Source organism: Arachis hypogaea, chromosome 3, assembly GCF_003086295.3.
Source record: "Arachis hypogaea cultivar Tifrunner chromosome 3, arahy.Tifrunner.gnm2.J5K5, whole genome shotgun sequence".
Classification (NCBI taxonomy): domain Eukaryota; kingdom Viridiplantae; phylum Streptophyta; class Magnoliopsida; order Fabales; family Fabaceae; genus Arachis; species Arachis hypogaea.
The window spans coordinates 2605809-2627944 of NC_092038.1; the positions used below are offsets into that span (position 1 = coordinate 2605809).

The following is a 22136-nucleotide window of genomic DNA, read 5'->3' on the forward strand; positions in this document are numbered from 1 at the left end:
ATATTATTTTACTTTAGTTTTATTGTTGATATTAAGATCTTTTCTCTCAAATATTTTTTTTTTGATCTATTTTTTTAGATTTTTGTGCATTGCTAATAAAAAAATAAAAAATACTATAAAATTTTTGAAAAAAAATTAATTTTAATGTATTATTAATGTAAATAAATTTATATTATATTAAATTATAAATATTATATTAGTAAGATATTTTTTTTATATTGACTGTTATTTAACAAAATCGACATGAATAGAGGACCATGTAAATCATTTTTCAATGTATCAAAATTAAAATTTTTAAAAAATTGCCCAAATATTCTAAAAGTATTTAATTTTTTAATTTAACTTTTATACTCCCACAGACCCACACCCACCCACGGCCACGGGTTCGAACCGAGTCTTAGCGCGACGACCCAAGAAATTAAAACAAAAGGAAACGTAAAATAAAATAAAATAAAATAGGAGTGAGGGTGAATCTGAGCGAGAGGTGCGAGCGAGCAGAGAAGAACACGACAGTGGTTTCCCTGCTTCCTTCTCCAATTTAAAATTTTCAGACTCCTTTTTTTTTTTTTTTTACCTTACTGGCCTTTTCTTCTCAGTTCATTATTCACCCTCCAGGTTCAGGTTCGTAATTCCCTATGCTTGTACTCTATCTTCTATCTTGCGTTTTTGTTTTCTTAAGAAAAAATAAAATCATTTTAAACGTTATTTGTTTAGTTAGGAATCATCTTCCCCTTCGCACTTCGGAAGTGCTCGATTTTTTTGTGGTCAACTGTGAATTCGTCGAATTCAGTTGAACTTCAACTGGAATTGGTTCTGCGTAATTTCCAACCTCATGATGATGCTGGTAATTTAGTTAATTAATAGCAGCTTATGTATTTATTTATAAATTTCTCTTTTAAGATTCGGACCAAATTATTATTTTAGCTAGGCGTGGCACATGCATAAGAGTAATGGATTTTAGTGTTTTGAAGAGATGAATGAATTTATAGTTTAAAATTTGAGCTTAATAAATTCGTTGAGCATAATAGATCGCTTTAAAGTAAAGCAAACCATGATAATAACTGATAATAACTTATTGAACTAAAGGAACTTGATGTGGATTGAGTTCAAGGCAAGAAAAATTATATGAGCTTGGTTTCTCGCTTAGCTGAACCTTCCTTGCATCAGCTCCTTCGTTTCCAACCTTATATTATTACTTATTTCATGAGTAGAGATATGACTATGACAATTTGTATGGTATTGCAACATGATGAGGTTGCACTTAGTTGAAATGGAATTTGAGTTTGAGTTTTGCTTGGGAGCATTTAATGGAGGAATAGGAGTTATGCATTTATAAAACATTGTACATGGAGATTTTTATCCTTGGACTTGCTATGAGATGAAACTTTGCGGCTTCTCTTTCGTGATGACTGCTGCGTACATGAATTATTTCAATTAGTGTCTTTGATAGATATGGAGTGGACAGGGATTAAGGTGAACTCATTTATGTCATTTTCTTCCCTGTACTTTTTCTGTTGATTTTAACTGCTTAGTTAAAGAGGGGTATCTTATCTATTTTTTTGTTTCAATTAAATTTCTTCTTTTATTAAAGAAGAAGGAGAAAATTATTTGCTATTAATACTTACTATAATAAGAAATTGAGTTGCAAGTAAAGCTTTTGACACGATAGATTATTTAAAAAGACATTAAAGTAAATGTAAGTCATATACTAAAAATTCCTAGGTATGGCTTAATGGAAATTAGTGTTCTGGCACATAGAAAGGAGTATAGGAAAATTGGCAAGCAAGGACATGTTTACTTGTTGCAGATACCAAAGAATAGAGTGAAGCCCATGTTTTCTCAACTATAGATGGTTCTTTAATTGGATTATTTTCCTTTTTCTTTTAAGGGAAAGAAGAGCTTGTATTATTTGCTTGGTTATTTTCCATCATTAGGTTTGCGGAAGCCAAACCATGGTTATTATAAGGGTGGCGAATTAATAAATATAAGTAAGAGTTATTTCATTTTGTACAATCTTTTTATTTGAAAGGAAAAGAAGAATAAGTATTCTCATTATTTGCTTGGTTAGGAAATCTAGAGAGGACACCAATCAGATGCATGGACCTCGGGTCTGTTTCACTAGAAATAAAAATATAAAATAAATATATGACTGCTTACTCTGCAGAAACTGTATTCTACATGGATGATGATTAAATTCATGGGTACCATATATAACTAGTATCTCATAGAGGGAGAAAGATGGCAGCAGCGCCCTGCTGAATCTTATTATTGGCAAAAAATTTTGTTATTATAAAATATTTTTCTAATTTCTCCTCCCACTAGATGATACCACTATGGTGACTTGCTCAAATTTATAATAACCTTACATAAATTCAGAAAAGTAAAAAATGAGTGGAGTAAAAAAAATTTATAGTAACCTTACATTAACCAGGAAAGTGTCATGGGAAGGTATATTTTGCTGGCTTCTTCTTGAAGGAGTGGTAATGATTTGACACAAAATGTCCCATAATATATCTGTAGTCTTCTTAAATACACATATCACTGTATGTAATGAGATCGGAATTTGCTACAAGTACATGTGTTTAGTGATATTAGTATCTATTGAAGTGGGTACAGTTGTTAAACCTTGACACAACCCCTCTGCCAAACACCCCCCTCCCCCTGCCCAAAAAAAAAAAAAAAACTTTTTGTGGGACTTTTATATGAGAGGGTCATGAAGTGAAGAGCTGAATTCTGTGATTAAAAGCCATGTAGTAGTGGATCAGTAAATCTTTTCTTTTAGAGAATTAGTTGAAACTTTGTAAAGTGCATAGTAGTTTTAAGGCGTTGTTTTCTTGAGCAATATTTAGGCAAGTCATGTTTCATGCTCCAAAATGCTATAAGTTTGAAGCTTAATCTTCAATTTCAGGACAACAAGAAGTGTATATCTGAAGTCTTCTAGAAGGGAAGATATTTTGTGCCAATGGCTGTACAAGATAATGCAATTAAAAGGTGCTCAAATGCTTGTGGTTTGAACTCATGTTTTTCATTTGAAATAATGGCTTTGAGATAAATTTTTCCAGTTACCTCTTGTTATGAAGTCAATGTTTGTAATTCTCTTATGCTTGTGCTATAAACCTGTGTGTACATTATTTAAATTCATTTTGCTAACATACCCTTATAATGATTTTCAAGAATGAGGATTGATAAGGAAGAACCATCTCGGAGTAATGCACAGGCAAGTGTCAACAATTTAAATATTACTTGGACCATTATACTCTCTTTAGCTTCCAATCAACCTTTTCAGTGGCTGGAAAATGAATTGTTCTATTTATTTGCTCGAACAGGCAATAAACTTGATATCGGCAGTGAAAGAATTGCATGAGCTTCACTCTCAGGATCTATATAAATTTTTAAGGGATGCAGAGAGCTTTACTATTCATTACCCTACCAAAAAAGGATTGCTGCTTAAGGTTGTCTCTTGCTCGACATTTGATTTATATTATTTTATATTAAATATAAGGTTTATTTTTGTCTAACTGTGTTTCTCTACAGATTGATATGGACAAGCTTGCAAGTTCTCTTCCATTGCACCTAACTGCAGTGCTAATCTCATCTAGCAGAGATAAAGCCATGTTTAGATACGTGTTATGTGGTATTCGTCTGTTGCATTCCTTGTGTGATTTAGCCCCCCGACTTCCTAAACTTGATCAGGTTACACCCTTGTTAACATTTGCTGCATTTTTCTTCCTGTTGTAAGTGTGCGCGCGTGTGTGTGTACGTGCACAAACTTGTTTTCTAGTGCAACAAAGGCATGACATCTAAAGGTTGAAGAATACTCCTGTAATTCATAAAGGATTTTAAGTACATATACTGTCTACCTAGCAATTGGCTTTGTGTTAGGATACCCTATCTATGACATAAAGTATGAGTGTAAATTCAATTCTAGGTTCTAGAATTGAGTTGTGAGCTAGCTAATGTGGAACTGGTCCTAATCTAAATGGAGTCATAATATCTTTTCATTTTCTCCTTAGGAGTCTAAACAATATGTTTATATGTTGACCACATGAGACATATAAATATAGCTTTAGCAGAGTTAATATCTACTCTTCTATTCATAATGCTTCTTCACTGAAAGATGATTGTGGTACCCAATTTATATTGCAAGTAATATCACCCTAAGTACTAAGTACTAATCCTTTGATTGTTGAATTTGATTTCTGTTTTTGGAATATCATTGCAGATTTTCCTTGATGATATCAGAGTGTTGGAACAACTAATTGATTTAGTTTTCTACACACTTATTGTCCTTAGTGGCTACAGACAGGTTTTCTTCAGTTCTTATTTCTACTGTCTAATCTTTTCTATTCATCTATTGTCAATCTTTATTGAGATTTGTGTTTGTACTACAGGAAGGCCATGCTTTTAGTCATATGTTCCTTTTGCATTCAACTCTTGTAGCATGCAACTTACATCTACTAACAGGGTTTATATCGCCACAATCACAAGACATTGTTCATGTATTGCTTGCACACCCAAAGGTACAATATCACTTCCATCATATGTTTTAGTTGTTCGGATTAAAATTGCTATTCTGTTAGTGTCCATTGGACACATGTTTAAACGGGGACTAATATAATTTGTAACCGATTTTTAGAACCTTTTTTTTCCCTGCAAATACTGAAAAATGGTTTTTTTACTAAGTCTCAGATATATCCAAACAGAACTTCTGTTCAGAACAATTTAAAAAATGATTTTGGTATCAAAACACAACAATTTCTTCCTAAACCTACAAAATACTTAATGGCAATTTAAGTAGTATTTATTTCAATCCACTTTTTCATGCATCTAGAACCATTTGCCAGTCAGTTATGTTCTATTTTGTATAAAATATTAAAATCTCTATTTCTCATGATATCTTATAAAATTCAAATTAATTTTTTGGTCAATACATTTAGGTTATGGTTAATTAAGAACGCTTTTGTGACAGGTTGACATATTTATGGATGCGGCTTTTGGATCAGTTCGCATGATTGTTAGATATCTTGAGGTTACACTGATAGCTATCTATAAACACTTTTCCGAGGAGTCAAATCTAACAGCTGAACAAGCAGTTTATCATCTCTGTCAGCAGTGTGAGGCTTCTCTGCAATTTCTCCAGTCCTTGTGCCAACAGAAATTGTTTAAGGAGCGCCTGCTTAAAAATAAGGTTTTTACAAACTAGACTTAAATTTACTAATTTAGATTAACACTTAAAGAGCTGGTGATTTGTCCTTAAATTTATGTAATGAAATTTGGAATGACGTACCGCACTTCCTAATACTGTCCCTTACTTTGTTTAATGGCTAAGCAATCTACAAACTAAAGTTAAATGGGGAGATCTTGGAGTTTATGGCGCAAAAGACTTCATTTTACAAACTTGCTACTTGAGACGTAGCTACACGAAAGATGCTTGATGTCATAATGCTGATTAATGGAATGAATTACACATTGTTTTATACGTACATATATGAACTGCATGTGTTTTTCATTTCAGGAACTATGTAGAAGGGGCAGCATTCTTTTTCTGGCTCGATCCATCTTGAAGTTAAACGTTCAACCATCCTTTACATCTCGGATTGTGGCTGCCATTTCGAGGCTAAAAGCTAAAGTACTATCTATTGTGAGTCCAGTGGCAAAATCTGTCATAGATCCCTGCTTTTGAATATAATCTACATAATTTCTGCATACTAGAGGGTGAGCATTGGCACAAAAGCACCTTCATGCTTGGTTAGAGTAATGTAAACAGCCTGTTGTCATGTGGATAAGGCTGTTTAAAGTTGACCATCCCTGTTGTAGGCCTTGTGCAATGGCAACCTCCTCCTCCTTCTTCTGCTGCTTCTTCAATTTTCGCATACTTTTTATTAATAATAATGTCACAATTTTCTTTATGCAGCTGTTGAGCTTGTGTGAAGCAGAAAACCTTTCTTTTCTTGATGAAGTTGCCAGCTCGTCACATTGTTTAGATTTGGCTAAATCAATTGCATCCGAGGTTGTTTTCCTATTGATTTCTTATAATGCAAACCTGTTGAAGATATAGGGATCCAAATTGTTTGTGCAATTGCTGATTACTATTGGATCAAATTCAACTTATTGCCTGAAACTAATGAATTTGGATTATATCAGCGTTTTTGGAATTCTACCCCTCCGATCAAATATAATATAATATGAGGGTGTGTTGCTCATAGTCCAAGCTTGGATCTGAGTGTTGTACAAATAAAATAGCTAGGATTATTAAGTAGAAGTATGATTTCTTCAGAAAATCTTTAAATTGATATTCGTGCTATGACAATCTTCAGAATTTTTGCCTTTAACGATTCAAACTTTTGTATGATAGACCTACCTGTCTTGAACATTGCCTTTCTTATGCATTAACCATGTGCATGTATTTCCTTTCAGGATCTTGCTGTTAATATTGCTCTCATAATGTAGGTTTTTGATTTGTTGAAGAATGCTTTTGGAAGAGATCCTAGGCATCCCACTAATACCGACAGAAGTTACCCAATGGGGTTTTTACAACTCAATGCAATGCGTCTGGCTGACATCTTATCTGATGATTCAAACTTCCGGTCTTACATGACAGCTTGTTTCGTAAGTTACCATTATCAGTTTTTCCCCACCATCTAATAGTACTTTCTTTAATGTAGAATTCACTTCCATTACGAGGCTGAGATAATCTGAGATAATCTATGAGGGTGGTGACTTCTGTTTTATTGTAAAGTTGCTCACAAATATTCATGAGAAAGTGACCAACTCTTAAGGGAAATTTGCCACTTTGTTGTAGTTAACATGTATAATTTATATTTTTTTGCATTTTCTTTGATTTTTGTCAAATTTGCTTCTGCTTATGGAATTTGATTATGTTCTTTTTGTGTGATTTCGTTCCAGACTAAAGTTCTTACAGCAATAATTTCACTCTCCCATGGAGATTTTTTATCTTGTTGGTGTTCTTCTAATCTCCCTGGGACAGAAGAGGATGCAACTCTTGAATATGATATATATGCCTCAGTTGGATGGATTCTGGATCTGAGTAATCAGCATCAAACAATTTTGGGATTGAACCTAATCCATAACAGCATGCCTTGTGCTTCTTATGCACATCATAGGACATCATTATTTGTCAAAGTCATTGCAAACCTTCATTGTTTTGTACCCAACATATGTGAAGGTCGGTTCTTTGCCCATGTTCTGCATATTTTAGTATAATTTTGTCTTATCTATGCACAGCTACTTACATCATTCATCTTTTTCTTTTTCTTTTTTTAATTCTAAACAGAACAGGAGAGGAACCTTTTTGTTCTCAAGGTCCAAGAATGCTTGCAAATGGATCTATCTGGCCTTCTTCCTGGGTTTTCTTTAACTTCTGGTTCTCGTAAAGCTGCAGCGGTTAACAGGAATCTCCGTAATGATTATTCTGAAATACTTTTCTTGGAATTATTATTATTATTATGAGCAATACTGTGCTGCTTTCTCACTAGTAACTTTTCTTTTTCATAGGCTCATTGTTAAGTCATGCAGAATCTTTGGTTCCAAACTTTTTAAATGAGGAGGATCTTCATCTTCTAAGGTCACTTTCTCCCTTGCTTAATTCTATTTTTATGTTGATATATTAGCTTTGTATAGGATGACTCATGCATGTCAGGGAAGTAGATATCCGGGGACAAAATAGCAAAATCCAATTCTTATTTTCTTTCAACAATATATGTTCAGTTCATTTTTTTCTCCTTAACTAAATAAAAAATGGTTGTAAAATTTTAAATAATTGCATAAGAAGGGTTACAGCTTTGTTTTTGTGGTTTGTGTGTGCACGCGCACGCTCAAAGATTATATATTTTAAATTGTTCACAGGGTGTTCATTGGCGAACTACAATCCCTAACTACTACTCCTCTTGGGGGAAATCAGGGTCAAGTAAGTCTCTATCTACTAATATGTGCTATTAATATTGTTTGTTTCTGATATATTAATACCTTTTCTTCTATTATGCTGGAGAAATTCAGGATAGCAAAATTGAGGGTTCACTATCTTGGGATAAGTTTGTTCAGGATAGCAAAACTGAGGAGTCATTATCTTGGAATAAGTTTCCTAAACACAACAACGATCGTTATCAGGTATGGGCAAGGTTTTTTTTTTTCCCCTTAAACCCCAACTGCACTTTGTGATGACTCTTATAGCTACTTGTTTTTAGAATATTCATGATTTATTGTGCTGAAGAAAATGCAGATAAAATTAATCGTAATTTAGAAATAGGCAATTCCTTTAAATGTAGTCAATTCTAAATTCTCAACTTGGATTATGTACTTGCACCAGTTAGCTTGTCATCAACACAATGAATTTAACAGTGAAGTTTGATTTCCTGTAGGATGCTCTGAGTACTGGGGGAGGCTCATCACCTTTACTAAAAGAACGTGCTAAACTTAACAAGAGTGGTAACCTGAAGGAAGGAGTGTCAGAGAATTCTGCATTCCAAGGCATAGACCAGCAGAATAACAGAGATGAAAACACAAATCAAAGTGATAACTTGACTAGGCAAAATCAAGAAGATAAAGCTACATCTGGGAAAAGTGTATCAGGTGCAAGAGATGTGGATAAGGATGCTCAGAATGCTGAAACGAGTGGTTCAGATTCTAGTTCTGCCAAAAGAAAGAATACTGTTGTTCATATGGATAGCGAACACTCAAAATCAATTGAGCCTCATAAAAAAGTTGGGGTTGGAGAAAGCGCAGAGGATGAAAAGGTTGAAACTGTACAGAGGAGAAAACGAAAGCGAACTATAATGAATGATAAACAGGTGATGTTGATTGAGAGGGCACTCTTGGATGAGCCTGATATGCAGCGAAATGCTGCTTCACTTCAATCATGGGCTGATAAATTAAGTCTTCATGTATGTGAGATGCAGCAAAACTAATTATTAGTATTTTTTTTAACACATTTTTCTTCTCTAACATTTCCTGCATTATGTTTTCCAGGGTTCTGAGGTTTCATCTTCTCAGCTTAAAAATTGGTGAGGCATAGCTCAATATATTTGTTTTAGAGATTAGAATTTATTTGCATTTTCTGGGATATTGATAAAATTATTTTTACGTATTGATTTCTCATGGAATTTCATGGTTATGATATCAGGTTGAACAATCGAAAAGCTAGGCTAGCCCGCACAGCTAAGGATGTCAAAGCAGCAGATGGAGACAATCAAGTCGTGGACAAGCAAAGAGGGTCGATGCTGGGGACCCATGATTTGCCCGACAATCATGGGGATGCATCCAATGCCGGAAGAGATCTTCTAACTCTTGCAAGAATAGCTTCCGGTGATAATTCTGAGCCTTCACTAGCCGAAGCTGCCGAAAGTGGTCATCCAGAATCCGTCCGCTGCAATGTGGGTCAGTATGTTGTGCTTGTAGATGCGCGAGGAGATGAGATTGGCAAAGGAAAGGTAGTTCAGGTGCGCGGTAAATGGAATGGAAAGAGTTTGGATGAATTACAAACTTATGTTGTGGATATTAGTGAGCTTAAAGCTGAAAAAGGGTTGCGGCTTCCATATCCATCAGAAGCAACAGGCACCACATTTGCAGATGCTGAAACAAAGTTAGGCGCCATGAAAGTGTTATGGAATTCACGCAGAATTTTTCCAGAGCGCACTGAATGAGAATGAGTTCAATTCAGTGACTGATCTTTTGCTTCTAGCTTTAAGTTTGTGCACATGACCTTGTATGAATTTGCTAATGTAAGAGGGTAGGGTTTAAATGGTAAAAATGTTAGCAAGGAAGGGTAGTTTACTAATGTCAAGATGAGAATGATCATCAGTCTTGTACAAGTTTATCAAAAGCTTCGTTGCAATTGACAATGTGCAGAATAATAGTAGGATTTTGATATTTGAATTTATTACTTTCCAAATTAGGAATTAGTATGTTACCATTTTTTTTTCACCGAAAATAGGGAGATTCGAACCCGCAACCTTTAAGTGAGTATAGGGAGACTATGTCATTTGAACCATAACTTGTTGGGTTTTTTTACCAAAGATAGGAAGACTCGAACTCATGACCTCTAAATGAGTATGGAGAGACTATGTCATTTGAATTATAACTCATTAGCATGTTATCATTTTTTTTAATCTGAATTTAATGTCACATAAATATAATCAGCATATCAATGATGTCATTATTTCTGAGCAAATTGATGCTCCACATTTTGTGCCGCCAATTGAAGTAAACACAAATACTAATAATGATTCGGATTTGTTAGGTAGACAATGATTTTTGTGAACAATGGGCTCTATAATTAATTCAATAAAGTAAAAAAATACTTCACCCTAAATTATCTCCTAAACCCTTACATTAAGATAACTATCCGCACATCTAATGAATTGAACATCCAACTATTGTTTACTGTGCATGAGTAAACCGAATCAAAAGGAATAACCACCAAACAACTAAGAATCAACATAATCATCTGCATACCTATTGAATTAAACATCCAATATATCCATTGTTCACATTGTTTAGAATTCTCATTATCTCCCTATACTTTAAAATATGAAAAAGTATAGGTAGACAATGAGAATATTAAATAATATGAACAATAGATATATCGGATGTTCAATTCAATAGATATGCAGATGATTATGTTTATTATTTTTAATTGGATGGTTATTTCTTTTGATTCGATTTACTCATGCACAGTTAACAATGGCTGGATGTTCAATTCATTAGGTGTACAGATGATTATCATAATGTTAAGGTTTATGAGATAATTTAGGGATGGAGTATTTTTTTTTTTACTTTATTAGATCAATTCTAAATACGATTATTCACATTATTTACAAAAATTATTGTCTACTAAACAAAACCCTTTCACAAGTTTATATTCCTATGGAAATCAAATAAGCGTCTATATAACAATATTATCATTAGGCTGAATTTCTGATGATGCAGATTAGACTTTGGAGATCTACATTTTTTTTTTTTGTCCATAGAGATTATATTAATTTTATTTTTTAACATAACGAAACCGTTATCCTGGGCCTGGATCCTCGCTGTTGGCCCATAATATAAATGGGCTCGACCCGTTCTCACTGCCTAGGTTCCTGAACGAAAAAAAGAACCGGGAGAGGGACATTATGGTAATTTCGCTTATAGCTATTGGAGTCATATATAAGACTCCCGAAACCCTAGTGTAAGCTTCTTCCTCAGCCTCTGTAACGCGCAGGTTTGTGAATCTCTCCACCAAAAACCCTAATGGCTCCGGCTAAAGGTACATTCATTCATCTCCGTTTTCAACCTTTCTTCTCTTCTCTTCAATTCTCAATTTCCATTTCTCAGTTCAATTCTCATCTCTTCTCTTTTCCTTCTTTTTTTTGTTGCTGCAGTTGATAATTCGAAGAAGAATGATCCGAAGGCGCAGGCATTGAAAACCGCGAAGGCGGTGAAATCAGGTTCTACGTTCAAGAAGAAGGCGAAGAAGATCAGAACAAAGGTTACGTTCCACCGACCGAAGACACTGAAGAAGGATAGGAACCCTAAGTACCCTCGCATCAGTGCGCCGCCGAGGAACAAGCTCGACCATTACCAGATCCTCAAGTACCCTCTCACTACCGAATCAGCCATGAAGAAAATCGAGGACAACAATACTCTTGTCTTCATCGTTGACCTGCGCGCTGATAAGAAGAAGATCAAGGATGCCGTGAAGAAGATGTATGATATTCAGGCCAAGAAGGTCAACACCTTGATCAGGTCAGATTTTTGAATATTTTGTTCAGTGGTTATTTGATTTTTTTTAGTTTGATATTACTCGTTTATGCTTGTTTGATACTGCTACGAATTTGTTAGTAATTAGAAGCAAAAATGATTTTAGTGTCACTTTTAATCACAGAAATTGTAAGATTAAGTGAGGCACATGTTGGACTCTTTAGTCTTAGAGAAAATGATACATGTTATAATTTATATGATAAGAACTATCTTGACATACTAGAATATGATGTTACACTCTCAACCAATCATTTATCCTCATATGTATTATGTTTGCTAAGAGTTCAATTTACATGCATAGTCTATTACATCTTTCTACCATATTACGTGTACACCAAAATCACCCACCAAAGTCGGCCACCATTATAAAATACATGTTACTAATATACATTGAAAATAAATTAAATCACGTATTTATACACAAATACATTTGTGGCTGATTTTGGTGGTTGATTTTGGTGTACAAATAACATATTTGTACATCTTATACTGCCTCAGAGATGTTATTTGTACATCTTATACTGCCTCAGACAAAAGAAGATAACTTCTACATCTACTATATAGGGAATAACCATTTCTATTACATATCACCTGTCATTTTTTGCACCAATATTGCCTCGAAATTAAAGTGGCTAGTTAGTTCTAGGGTCATATTTATTTATTTTATAATGACAATGCATTTTCGTTTAAATACATTATGGATTAGGGATATTAAATTTGTCTTATGTTATGGACCTTAATCTATAATTTCCTAAAATCAAGTTTTTTTTTTGGATTCATTCCAAGATCAAGCACCTGTTTTTTTTTATCATCCCTTTGATTTTTGGTTCTACTGATTTGAGGGTCTGTTCACAATTCACAAAGCACTGTTTGAAAATATCGCACCTGACATTGTCTGTTATTTCAGCTTGTCTGGCCAGAATATAGGTATTCTTTGAAGTTGAAATAGTTTGAGAAAACCCATTTAGAGTGTGATTTACTGCATTCGGATTCCAATATGGCCATGTATGGTGCAATTTCTGACTCTGAAATGTTGTGTTGCAGGCCTGATGGCACCAAGAAAGCATATGTTAGGTTGACGCCAGATTATGATGCATTGGACGTAGCTAACAAGATTGGGATCATTTAAATTGGTGCTTGACTTCACCATTTTCAATTTGCTATTTTTATATTTTAGGTAGTTTGTGGTTATTGTTGACAGGAACATTTGAAAGAAGGGTAAATTTCTGTATTTTCTTTGTTATTTGGTGTCTTTTGCTGTAATTGACACTGAGCAAACCTAGTGTTTCAATTTTGACTGAGGAATTATTTAAATTGATTAAAATGAGCATCTCGTCATCCCCTATTTTTGGTGATTCCACAATTCCTTGTATATCAAGATTTATATTCACACCAACGTCGTTTGGCTCAGCAGCTTATAAACAGCCGAAAGTTAAACTTATTTGTAAAGCAGCCATTATTATGAATATACTTCTGGCACCGAAAATACTGCCAGATGGGTGTTGTTTTGGTCATATGTTCGTCTTTATTGAAAGTCGCTGTTAATTTTGACAAAATGTCACGTTAACATCATTTGTTGATTTACCAGTATACCATTTTCTTCAAATGAATAATAATTTATTGTTATTAAATAGGATATGGACATAATAAGGTGATGGATAAGTGACACAATTCACTCTCGACACTTTTGAGACATGCAAAATTGGCTGCTACTGCAATTCATAATCTTATACTGTACTTTGCACTCTGCTTGAAACACAAAAGTACAACAAACATTTGATGTTCTTCCTAGATCCTATGTATACATGTTACCACATTAACCTATGCTTTAAACAGAACCAACTCCTACGTATGACGTTGGCTTTCCATTGCCAGAGGGGTAGAAAATGTGCATCCCCAATCAAAGTATGCCTTAGGACATAACAGAGAGAGAGGTTCTACAGAGAGGACAACTTGAATGAGACCGAAACCACTCGTCCACGCACCGAACATGGAAGCCATGGGAGCAATTTGGAAGATGTTTCAACCACTCCCCTTCTTCGAACTCGCCAAGACAAATGGCACAGTCTGTGTTAATCTGCTTGTGTTCTCCTCCTTCATTTACCTTGAACTGGTGCATTGGAAGAGAGCCAACAGCCGAAGATTCCAAACCACTGTTTTGAAACTGTGGAGAAGAAGGATCTTCAATATCTAATTCATCTCCATGTCCCCTATGAGCATGGTTCCTAGATCTCATCACGCATTTTAATACATGTAGGAGAAGATTCCGTATCCAGAAGTAAACCAGTGGAGATAAAAAAAACAAAATTGAGAAAATTAGGAAAGAAGTGGCTTCAGGTTCTGCAGGTTCAGAAGACATCTGTGTTAATCAGATTAATGAAAGTGAAGCTACAGAGTTTCAAAATATAACCAAAGCGTAAATATGAGCATCTAAGGACGGTTGTGGATAAAACCGAGGAGTGTAGATTCATATTGCTGATTAAGAAGCAAGGGTCTTTGATTATATCATAATTAAATACTAATTAGTATTGTGTTTGTGACAGGCACAAGGGTGTTTCTGTTGTTAACAATAAACAAAATTTAGCATCCAAAGACATTATTTTTGATAAACAGAACACAGAAAAGGAACCTTTTTTAAACTAAAACCAAAATCTATTGCCAATAATCAAATGCAAGATATGACATTTACATTGATTGCTGTTAACTTCATTTACATAGTGGAAAAATTAGGACTCTGGGAATGAAACTCTCAAAAATAGAAATTAATTAAGCTCATTGATGCCTTTGCCTTTTCCTTGAAGGAATTTGGAACCTAACACTAGGACTTGATGAACTCAATTGCCGTGCATTGTTCCATGATGATGATGATGATCCAGCAGCGCCATCAAAGTTGAGCATAAAAGCCGAACACACCGATAGAGGATTCGAAGAACACACTAAGGATTGTGATGATGGAAGGAGCTTTGGCTGCAGCAATAAAGAATTCCCATGTTCTACAAAGGAATTAGAATTGACAGAATAATCCTCATTGATGGTTAAGTGTGGAACATTGATTTGTTGCAATGGTGGAGGGTTTCTCCAATTAGGAAGTGGCCCTGCAAGGAGAAGGGTATGAAGCAATGGACCAGATTCTTGCACAGCTTCAAGGAGCTTACCCTTTTGAGGCAAGACTCTACCTTTGGCAAGAAAATCAATAATCTCAGCAGCAGGATCATGTTTTGAGAAATTCCTGTCTTGAACTTGAACCATGTTCTGATATAGATAATGCCCCATGTTGTTGTTGTTGTTGGAAGAATCAACAACTACATTGTTGATGTTTGAGAATTCAGGAGAAGATACAGTGTCAAAGAAAGGAGAATCTAGTGAATCATGTGACACACTCTTGGATTCTGTGATGCTTGAATAAGAATAATTGTTATTATTGGCATCAAATGGCATGAAATTGTTAATTAGTTTCTGTAGTTGAAACTTTGCTTCATCCCTCTCTTGGTATGCCATGTTCAACATATTCAAGAGTTCCAACTTCACATTCTTCAAGATTTCAATTTCATGTTTTGCATCCTCAAGCTTCTGCCTCAATTCTTCATCTCTCTGAAAAAAAAAACAAAAAATCAGAAACTGGGTCAATTCTTACTTATGTAAAATACTCATTGACTCTTGAAAAATAAGAACTTTGATATAAACACAATGCTGATATTTCTGCTGAGAATGAAACGTAAATTACGGGTTGGAATTTAAGGCGAATATTAAGGGAATGGAGATAGAGTAAACTATAACAAACAAAAGATAGAGAAAGTGATTTTGTTTTAGGGAAGATTCCAAGATCAATGTCATGATTTTGATGCTTTTCTCAGACATTAAAGTGAGATTTGACACACTAGCTTTTTATTTTTTGGTTTTGTCAAAGATTCTTATTAGGAAAGAACAAATTAAACAACACATATAACCATGTAGTATATATATATATATATATATATATATATATATATATATATATAACCTATAATTAATTGAATACAATGTTTTACGGAAAAAAGATGAAAATCCTTCCTTGGTAAATAAGGAAACAAATATGGACATTAATAAAGGACAAATTTTCCAGAACTAAAGAAAAGGGGTAGAAAATAAAATAAAAATATGGTCAACTATGAAATTATGGAGCATATATCATGTTTGAAAATGGGCCCTGTGAAAATGTAATAATGCACAGAAAAATAAAAATATCTTCACTGAGAGACAGAACGTTCAACACAACAAACAAACAATGAAAAGAAGATGTATAAAGAAGGGAAAAGCAATATTCAAGGACTAATTAATCCTTCTTTTCTTTCCAGAAAATTTTAACATATGATCAATAGATTGAAGGAGATAAATTAAATGCAACATACACTATATACTATATGTATTAAACAGAAAATATATAACTCTCAATATTTTGAATTTAAGTATTGAACAAGAATTAAACAAGAATGTACAAGAAGCATAAATAAAACATAAAAGATAATTGGGTATAAGAGAATGCATGAAAAGTTGAAAACCAAGACATAAAATTAAGAGAGAGAAAGAGAAAGAAACAATGTGAAACACCGCACCTGTTGGCAAATCAATGCCGAATAATACACGTCTTCCATTGTTGTTAATTTGAAATTAAAGCTTCTAAGAGAGTAGAAGCTAGAAACTGATGAAGCAGGAAGGAGAAGGAGAGGGAGAACGATTAAAATATAGTCTATTCTCTCTTTTATATATAGGAGGAAGACATGGAGAATGACGATGATCATTGCACCAAAAACACCAATAAGTATGTTATTATTTATTTATTTATTTATTTATTATTATTATTCTTGAGGGGTAAAGGAGAGGAGCTATCTGAATTAATGTTTTAATTAATGCGGTACTCTTTTTTTTCAATTAAATCCAAACTTGTTATTATTGGTATCATGTAAATTAATTAGGGAGGGATGTAATTTTGTTAAATGAGTCTAATTTTTGTTTGTAATAATTAATTAATATGTATTAATATAAATTTTAGGTTACTTGTTATACAAGTCAATACTTTTAAGGTTATATTTAAGCACAATCGTCCAATCAAAAATTATAGTTTATATTAGTTTAGTTTTAGTTTAAGTTTCTGTCTCTAAAAAAAATCATTGTCTTGTAAAATTTTTTTTTGAGAAAATAACATTGTCTTAGGAGGAACACAAAAGTTATTTTTTGTTGAGTTCAAACTTCAAACACTTTAACTTTTATCTTCAGTCATTTTTATTTTGTTTTTGAATCAACAACAGCTGAAGTACTCTTTCTATAAATCTGGGTGTTTCTGCTTCACATTTTGTTCTTTTCCTAGACACCCTTTGGCGAAAGGTTTTACTTTTTGTGGTAAAGAAAATTTTTTTATTTTTATAGTTGTTACAATAAGATCTCAATCCTACTTATTTTTGAGAATAACACATAAAAAAATTTATATCCAAATCTTTTAGCCTCGCCAACAGCTCATCATTTAATTTTTATTTTCTTACAGCTGTTGATTTTTTTTTATTTTCAATTACAACTAATTTCGATTAATACACACGCTTGGAGGTTATTAGCTTAGTCATTATTATATTGTTAGCCCTTGCCTTTCTTCTCTTTTCTTTTTTACTTTACAATATCATAAAAAAAAACTTTTCATATTCAATTAGAAGAGCAATATTAAAATTCTATCTATGAATTATTAGTGATATAATTATTTACTTAAATTTTAAAGTATGTGATTTTATAATATAATTTAATTTTTTTTAAAAGATCTAAAATTCGATTTTTAATATTCTAAAAAATTTACATTTCAAACCAAAAATATTGTTATATATAATCATTTATGTGTTTTAAACTTAAAAAATTCTCTTGTATGATAATAAATTATATTTTTTTTATCAGTTTAAATTTTTACCGTAAATGATTTTATTCAAAAAATACTGAAAACAATTGAAAATTGAGTAACTTGGTATAGCTTTTACCTACATTCATTTACATTGTTTGAAGACATAAATTATGGCAGATAAAAAGAAAAAAAAAAGCTTTTTTGTCACCACATTTATAAGTGTTAAAACATAGATGTTGGGAACTAAGTTGGGTTGGTTTAATAGTTAGCTCACTAGTCCGCTTAAGCAAGTGTCGGAGGTTTGAATCTCACCTTGTGCATGCAGCAATTCATTGACCAATGACAAACCCTTAAATGGAATTCAGTACCGCGACGAATTAGTCATTGATCTGTCGAATTAAGAAAAACCGCGAAAAAAAAACATAGATGTTGGACACAATTTTTAACATTATCTTGCAACTGCCACACTACCATACCCAATACTATAGTATACTATATTATAGTATACTAGATTGAGATGTGTTTGAAGCCTGTACTATCCGATAAAACTGAAGGCTATATAATAGTTGACTTGCCATCCATGCCCTTAATTAATTTCTCTATAGCTGCCATTATTTTGCATTTCAATCATTTGCCCCTTTCACGTTTTTATACAAGTTTAGGAACATGGCAGGAGGAAGCAGGATACCACCTCTTTAATTATGTCCCCATATTTATGCCTTTCTTTTTTTAGATAAAATTTTATTTAGAAATTAACATGATATATTTTTGCTAATTTCAGAGACATAATTAATATAATTTGAATTTCATAAATTATTTTAATACACACAGTTTATATGAAGTATTATTCTAGAGTTTATCTCCAATAATATATTTTTATGCATATAAGATAAAATTTATATTCAACATTTATTTAAACGAATGAATTTACACTCAATTAATTGATTTAGTTTATTGATGTTAAGAATGTATTTAAAAAAAAAAAGGCTTTTTTTATCTTTGAAGAGAAAAGAAAGTAACCCACAATAAATTTATTACTTTTAAAATTGATTTTCTGCCGAAATAAGAAATAAAAAGAAGTTCACACAATAGACAAATTAAATAATAAGTCTTTCTTATTAAAGCAACTAAACAAGAGAAAGCAAAACTTCACTTCCCTGATCACTTACTACAATAATTAATTATTATGTAATTAGCTTAGATTGTGCCATCCAATAATTAAAAACTTTGTTAGTGCTCCTCTCATAATAAATATTTTTTTTTGGTAAATATTATTAGTATTTTAATTTAGTTTTTGTTTGTTTTGAAGGAGGAAACGTACAAAGCCGCACAAGCTAATGGATGCAACATAACAACAAAGCTTTGAATACGACAAAAGTTGCTGAAATTAATTATCATTGAAAAAGTCATTAACACCTTAATACGATGTATCTAGCACTATATGTAGCTTCATCAACAACACATGCACATGCATTTGTGTTCGTGTTTGTGTAATGTTTGTTCACATAATAATAATAATAATCTTTATTGTTTTGCTTTGTCGTCATTTATATGCACCTCCAAAAAGTTGACTAAGCAAATGAATTTAATTTTAATGTATGCAGTGTATGAAGAGTTTTACAACGCTCTCATTTAATTAAATTTACATTTTTAGAAAAAAATTTAAGTTATATATTTAGAAATTAGTTACTTTTATTAATATAATAATAAATAATTAATTATTTGTTAAAGGAGATATAAACCTTGTTTTATATATGTATTAATTTATTAATTTGAGATAGACTCGTAAATAAAATTTGGATAACTTTAAAAGTTGGACGAATATTTCAGCAAGAAAGGATGAGAAAAAGTGGTGGTTTATTGAATTCTTTACTGTTATTTGGATAATTTGACTAAAAAAATGACAGAATTTTTAAAAATCAAGCTTTAAGTGTGGTAGAGGTCCTTTAACTTTTTTGATAAATGGTTTGGTATGGTAAATTCTTTGGTTGTTGATGACAATACTAAAGATGACTAGAATTGATATAAACTTTGAGCTGTCAGCCTGTTGTTTGTTAGTGTTTTGTTTATTTTAACGCTCCATTTTATTGTATTGAATTCTCTTTATTTTTAAATTAATTTTTGACTTGTCAAATTAAGAAAGACTATAAAAAAAAAGTAGAAGTTAGATTCACATTTGTGTAGGTATAATTAATTACAGAAAGCCTTACATTATTAATTTATGGATTATGCATGTTTGATATATACGGACGAGATGACTGCGATTAATTCAAGCAATGTAATTAGATCAAATAATTTAATTAATTGAGCTGTAACATAATATTTTTCTTGTTTGACAAAGCAGTTTTCAATTACTATGAATTTATAAGACCACGTTTGATGAGAAATTTGTAGCTATATATGTAGCTTAATTATTTTGACAAATTAGCTTACAAATTAAATCCTACGTATACAGACTATGAAATCGGTGTGCTGCGGCGTTATTTTTGACACTTGAGATTCAAATTAAAAGGCAATTATATATTTATATCCATTCCTAAGAGCTTAGATTATGGAGTTGAGTTCTTATTTTAGATAATGTTTGTGGAATGAAATGCACATGGAGACAGCAGATTGATTCATGTGCAGCATCCAAGGTTGAGACGCGTCCATCACCAACTTCACTTCTCTACTTCTTCCTACTAATCACTAATGTATGCATGTTCACACTTCACATCTCACTTTCAAATGTAAACAGGGACATCAACTCTAGACTATAGTTCAGGGGTGGCACTTAGTTTAAGTCCCTTAAACTTTCAACTTTTATATCTATATATTTTTCATTTTTAATAGATATAATTATTTATGTATTTTTATCTGTTAATTCAATTTTATTAATTCAAAAAGTTCATAAAAACTTTTAAGATAAAAAAGAGTCTAAAATTCAATCTTCATTATTGTAACATATGCAATGCATTGCAATATAATGCAACTTAGCTTGTGGTTTGTTACAAGTAAATGCATGGAGAATTAGGGATCTCGTTCTACGCATCATTTATATACTATCAATACTACTATCTTATCAACAATATTTTTACCAATTTCTACCGACTTTTGTTTATGGCTATATTTAATAGAAATATTTTTGTGAATGTGTCTAATAAAAATATTTGTTTTATGGCTGTATTATAGAAATGTTTTTATAAATATATTTTCTAGATGTGTCTTCTTATACATGTATTTAAAATATAATAATTAATTATTATTGACAATAAATTGACACATAGTATATTAATATCCTATACTTTTTTATATACTATATATGCACATATAGTATCTGATTGATATATATATATATATATATATATATATATATCACGAATTAAAATTTTATTTAAAAATTTGTCATTAATTAATGAATTATTATATTTATAAAATAGTATTCAAATTTCTAATATTTACCTAAGTGACCGGATGAATTAACCACTCAACCAACTCAGTTGGTTGGAGTTGGTTATACATAATCGGATGAGACTTAGCCAGGTTTATTTTCCATACATCAATTATTATAGGCTTATCTAACTAATTAGTTCCTGGTGTTGATATTTATTTAAAAGTTCAACAACAACAGTAGTTTTTTTGTTTTTATTTTTCTAGGATCCTAGAATAAGATATTATACGATAACGGGATAATAACCAGACAATGTAAATAAGTGGCCAAAAAGCAATGCAAAAATGAACCCTTTAATTTTTTTTTTTCAACTTTAGAACAAAACTATAATGATTACATAGAAATGAAAGGCACAAAGGCTCCTATCTATTGCAGAAAGGGAGACAAGCTGGTGAATGAGTTGGTGTTTATTAGTTATGTGTGAATGTGTGATGCCCCCCACATGAAAACAAACCGAATCTACTCAAAACTTTAATCCTTCCTTTTTAGATAAATAGTAACTTAGGTCAAATAATGTTCAAAGTAATTTCAATTTGCAATGATTTTAGTTAGATGCTTCCTTGAGAATATAAAAGAGTATTGTAGCCAAACTATAACATCACATGCAATTGCCTTATTCTTATGTTTTTGTTTCTTGTTGATTGGAATATTAAAGGGATCGTAGTCTAAAAGTGTAACGCTCCAATAATAATTATAATTACTTCCAAGATGCATGACTTTTTTTTTTAAATTAAAATGAAAATTTGGCAAGGTTGTGAATAGGTGAAAATGAAATTATTTAACAAAGAAGAAGAAGAAATCCGAAGGTACAAAAATGATGGAGAGAGTTAGAATGCAAGTACAAAGTGTAAATCATGTCGCTCAGCGTTTGAATATACACTTTTTGCCAACACATATGCTTACTAATAATTATGCTTTACTTTGAAGTTTGTTCATGACTTCATCATGTATATATATGCCAAGGATTCTGGATTTCTAATACTTGTTCCTCAGGTAAATATTGAAATTAAAATTAAATCACCATGCCAAAAATAAATATGTTCTCTTTAAATTAATTTATTTTGTTGGAACTGAAAAATAATGCATGTTAGG

At 32.1% G+C, this 22136-nt stretch overlaps 3 protein-coding genes across 6 annotated transcripts; 2 read left to right on the forward strand and 1 right to left on the reverse strand.

The window, feature by feature from the left end:
• Positions 1-375: 375 nt before the first annotated feature.
• LOC112786942 (nodulin homeobox) lies at positions 376-9907 on the forward strand. 3 transcript variants are annotated; one of them, XM_025830329.3, is made up of 20 exons: positions 376-621; positions 715-844; positions 2909-2991; positions 3175-3217; positions 3327-3452; positions 3535-3693; positions 4223-4306; positions 4392-4520; positions 4970-5188; positions 5516-5641; positions 5915-6010; positions 6451-6609; positions 6907-7186; positions 7295-7420; positions 7516-7585; positions 7867-7927; positions 8017-8127; positions 8379-8900; positions 8986-9020; positions 9140-9907. In XM_025830329.3, exons 3-20 carry the CDS (start codon positions 2963-2965, stop codon positions 9657-9659), a joined length of 2895 nt encoding a protein of 964 aa, XP_025686114.1. In that variant the 5' UTR covers positions 376-621; positions 715-844; positions 2909-2962; the 3' UTR covers positions 9660-9907. The 3 variants fall into 3 exon arrangements, with proteins under 3 accessions (XP_025686114.1, XP_025686117.1, XP_025686116.1); XM_025830331.3 differs by having other exon boundaries at positions 444-621; positions 719-844; XM_025830332.3 differs by lacking the exon at positions 715-844 and having other exon boundaries at positions 426-621.
• A 722-nt stretch (positions 9908-10629) lies between these two features.
• LOC112787002 (large ribosomal subunit protein uL23) lies at positions 10630-13081 on the forward strand. Its single transcript, XM_025830335.3, has 3 exons — positions 10630-11263; positions 11379-11742; positions 12802-13081. Exons 1-3 carry the CDS (start codon positions 11248-11250, stop codon positions 12884-12886), a joined length of 465 nt encoding a protein of 154 aa, XP_025686120.1. The 5' UTR covers positions 10630-11247; the 3' UTR covers positions 12887-13081.
• Positions 13082-14419: 1338 nt separating this feature from the next.
• Positions 14420-16458, reverse strand: LOC112786976 (uncharacterized). 2 transcript variants are annotated; one of them, XM_025830333.3, is made up of 2 exons: positions 16350-16458; positions 14420-15348 (listed from the first exon to the last, which is right to left on the reverse strand). In XM_025830333.3, the coding sequence occupies exons 1-2, from the start codon at positions 16386-16388 to the stop codon at positions 14530-14532; spliced, it is 858 nt and encodes a 285-aa protein (XP_025686118.1). In that variant the 5' UTR covers positions 16389-16458; the 3' UTR covers positions 14420-14529. The 2 variants fall into 2 exon arrangements, with proteins under 2 accessions (XP_025686118.1, XP_025686119.1); XM_025830334.3 differs by lacking the exon at positions 16350-16458 and adding an exon at positions 15482-15637.
• Positions 16459-22136: the final 5678 nt, after the last annotated feature.

What these genes read in the sequence shown, in the direction of transcription:
- LOC112786942 (XM_025830329.3), top strand. Translation starts at nt 2,963, where the DNA reads ATGGCTGTACAAGATAATGCAATTAAAAG. An exon ending in ACAACAACGATCGTTATCAG is followed by an intron (nt 8,128 to 8,378) that starts GTATGGGCAAGG and finishes GATTTCCTGTAG; the next exon opens with GATGCTCTGAGTACTGGGGG. An exon ending in CTGATAAATTAAGTCTTCAT is followed by an intron (nt 8,901 to 8,985) that starts GTATGTGAGATG and finishes TATGTTTTCCAG; the next exon opens with GGTTCTGAGGTTTCATCTTC.
- LOC112787002 (XM_025830335.3), top strand. An exon ending in AAGGTCAACACCTTGATCAG is followed by an intron (nt 11,743 to 12,801) that starts GTCAGATTTTTG and finishes GTTGTGTTGCAG; the next exon opens with GCCTGATGGCACCAAGAAAG.
- LOC112786976 (XM_025830333.3), bottom strand. Translation starts at nt 16,388, where the DNA reads ATGGAAGACGTGTATTATTCGGCATTGATTTGCCAACAG. An exon ending in CGGCATTGATTTGCCAACAG is followed by an intron (nt 15,349 to 16,349) that starts GTGCGGTGTTTC and finishes TTTTTTTTTCAG; the next exon opens with AGAGATGAAGAATTGAGGCA.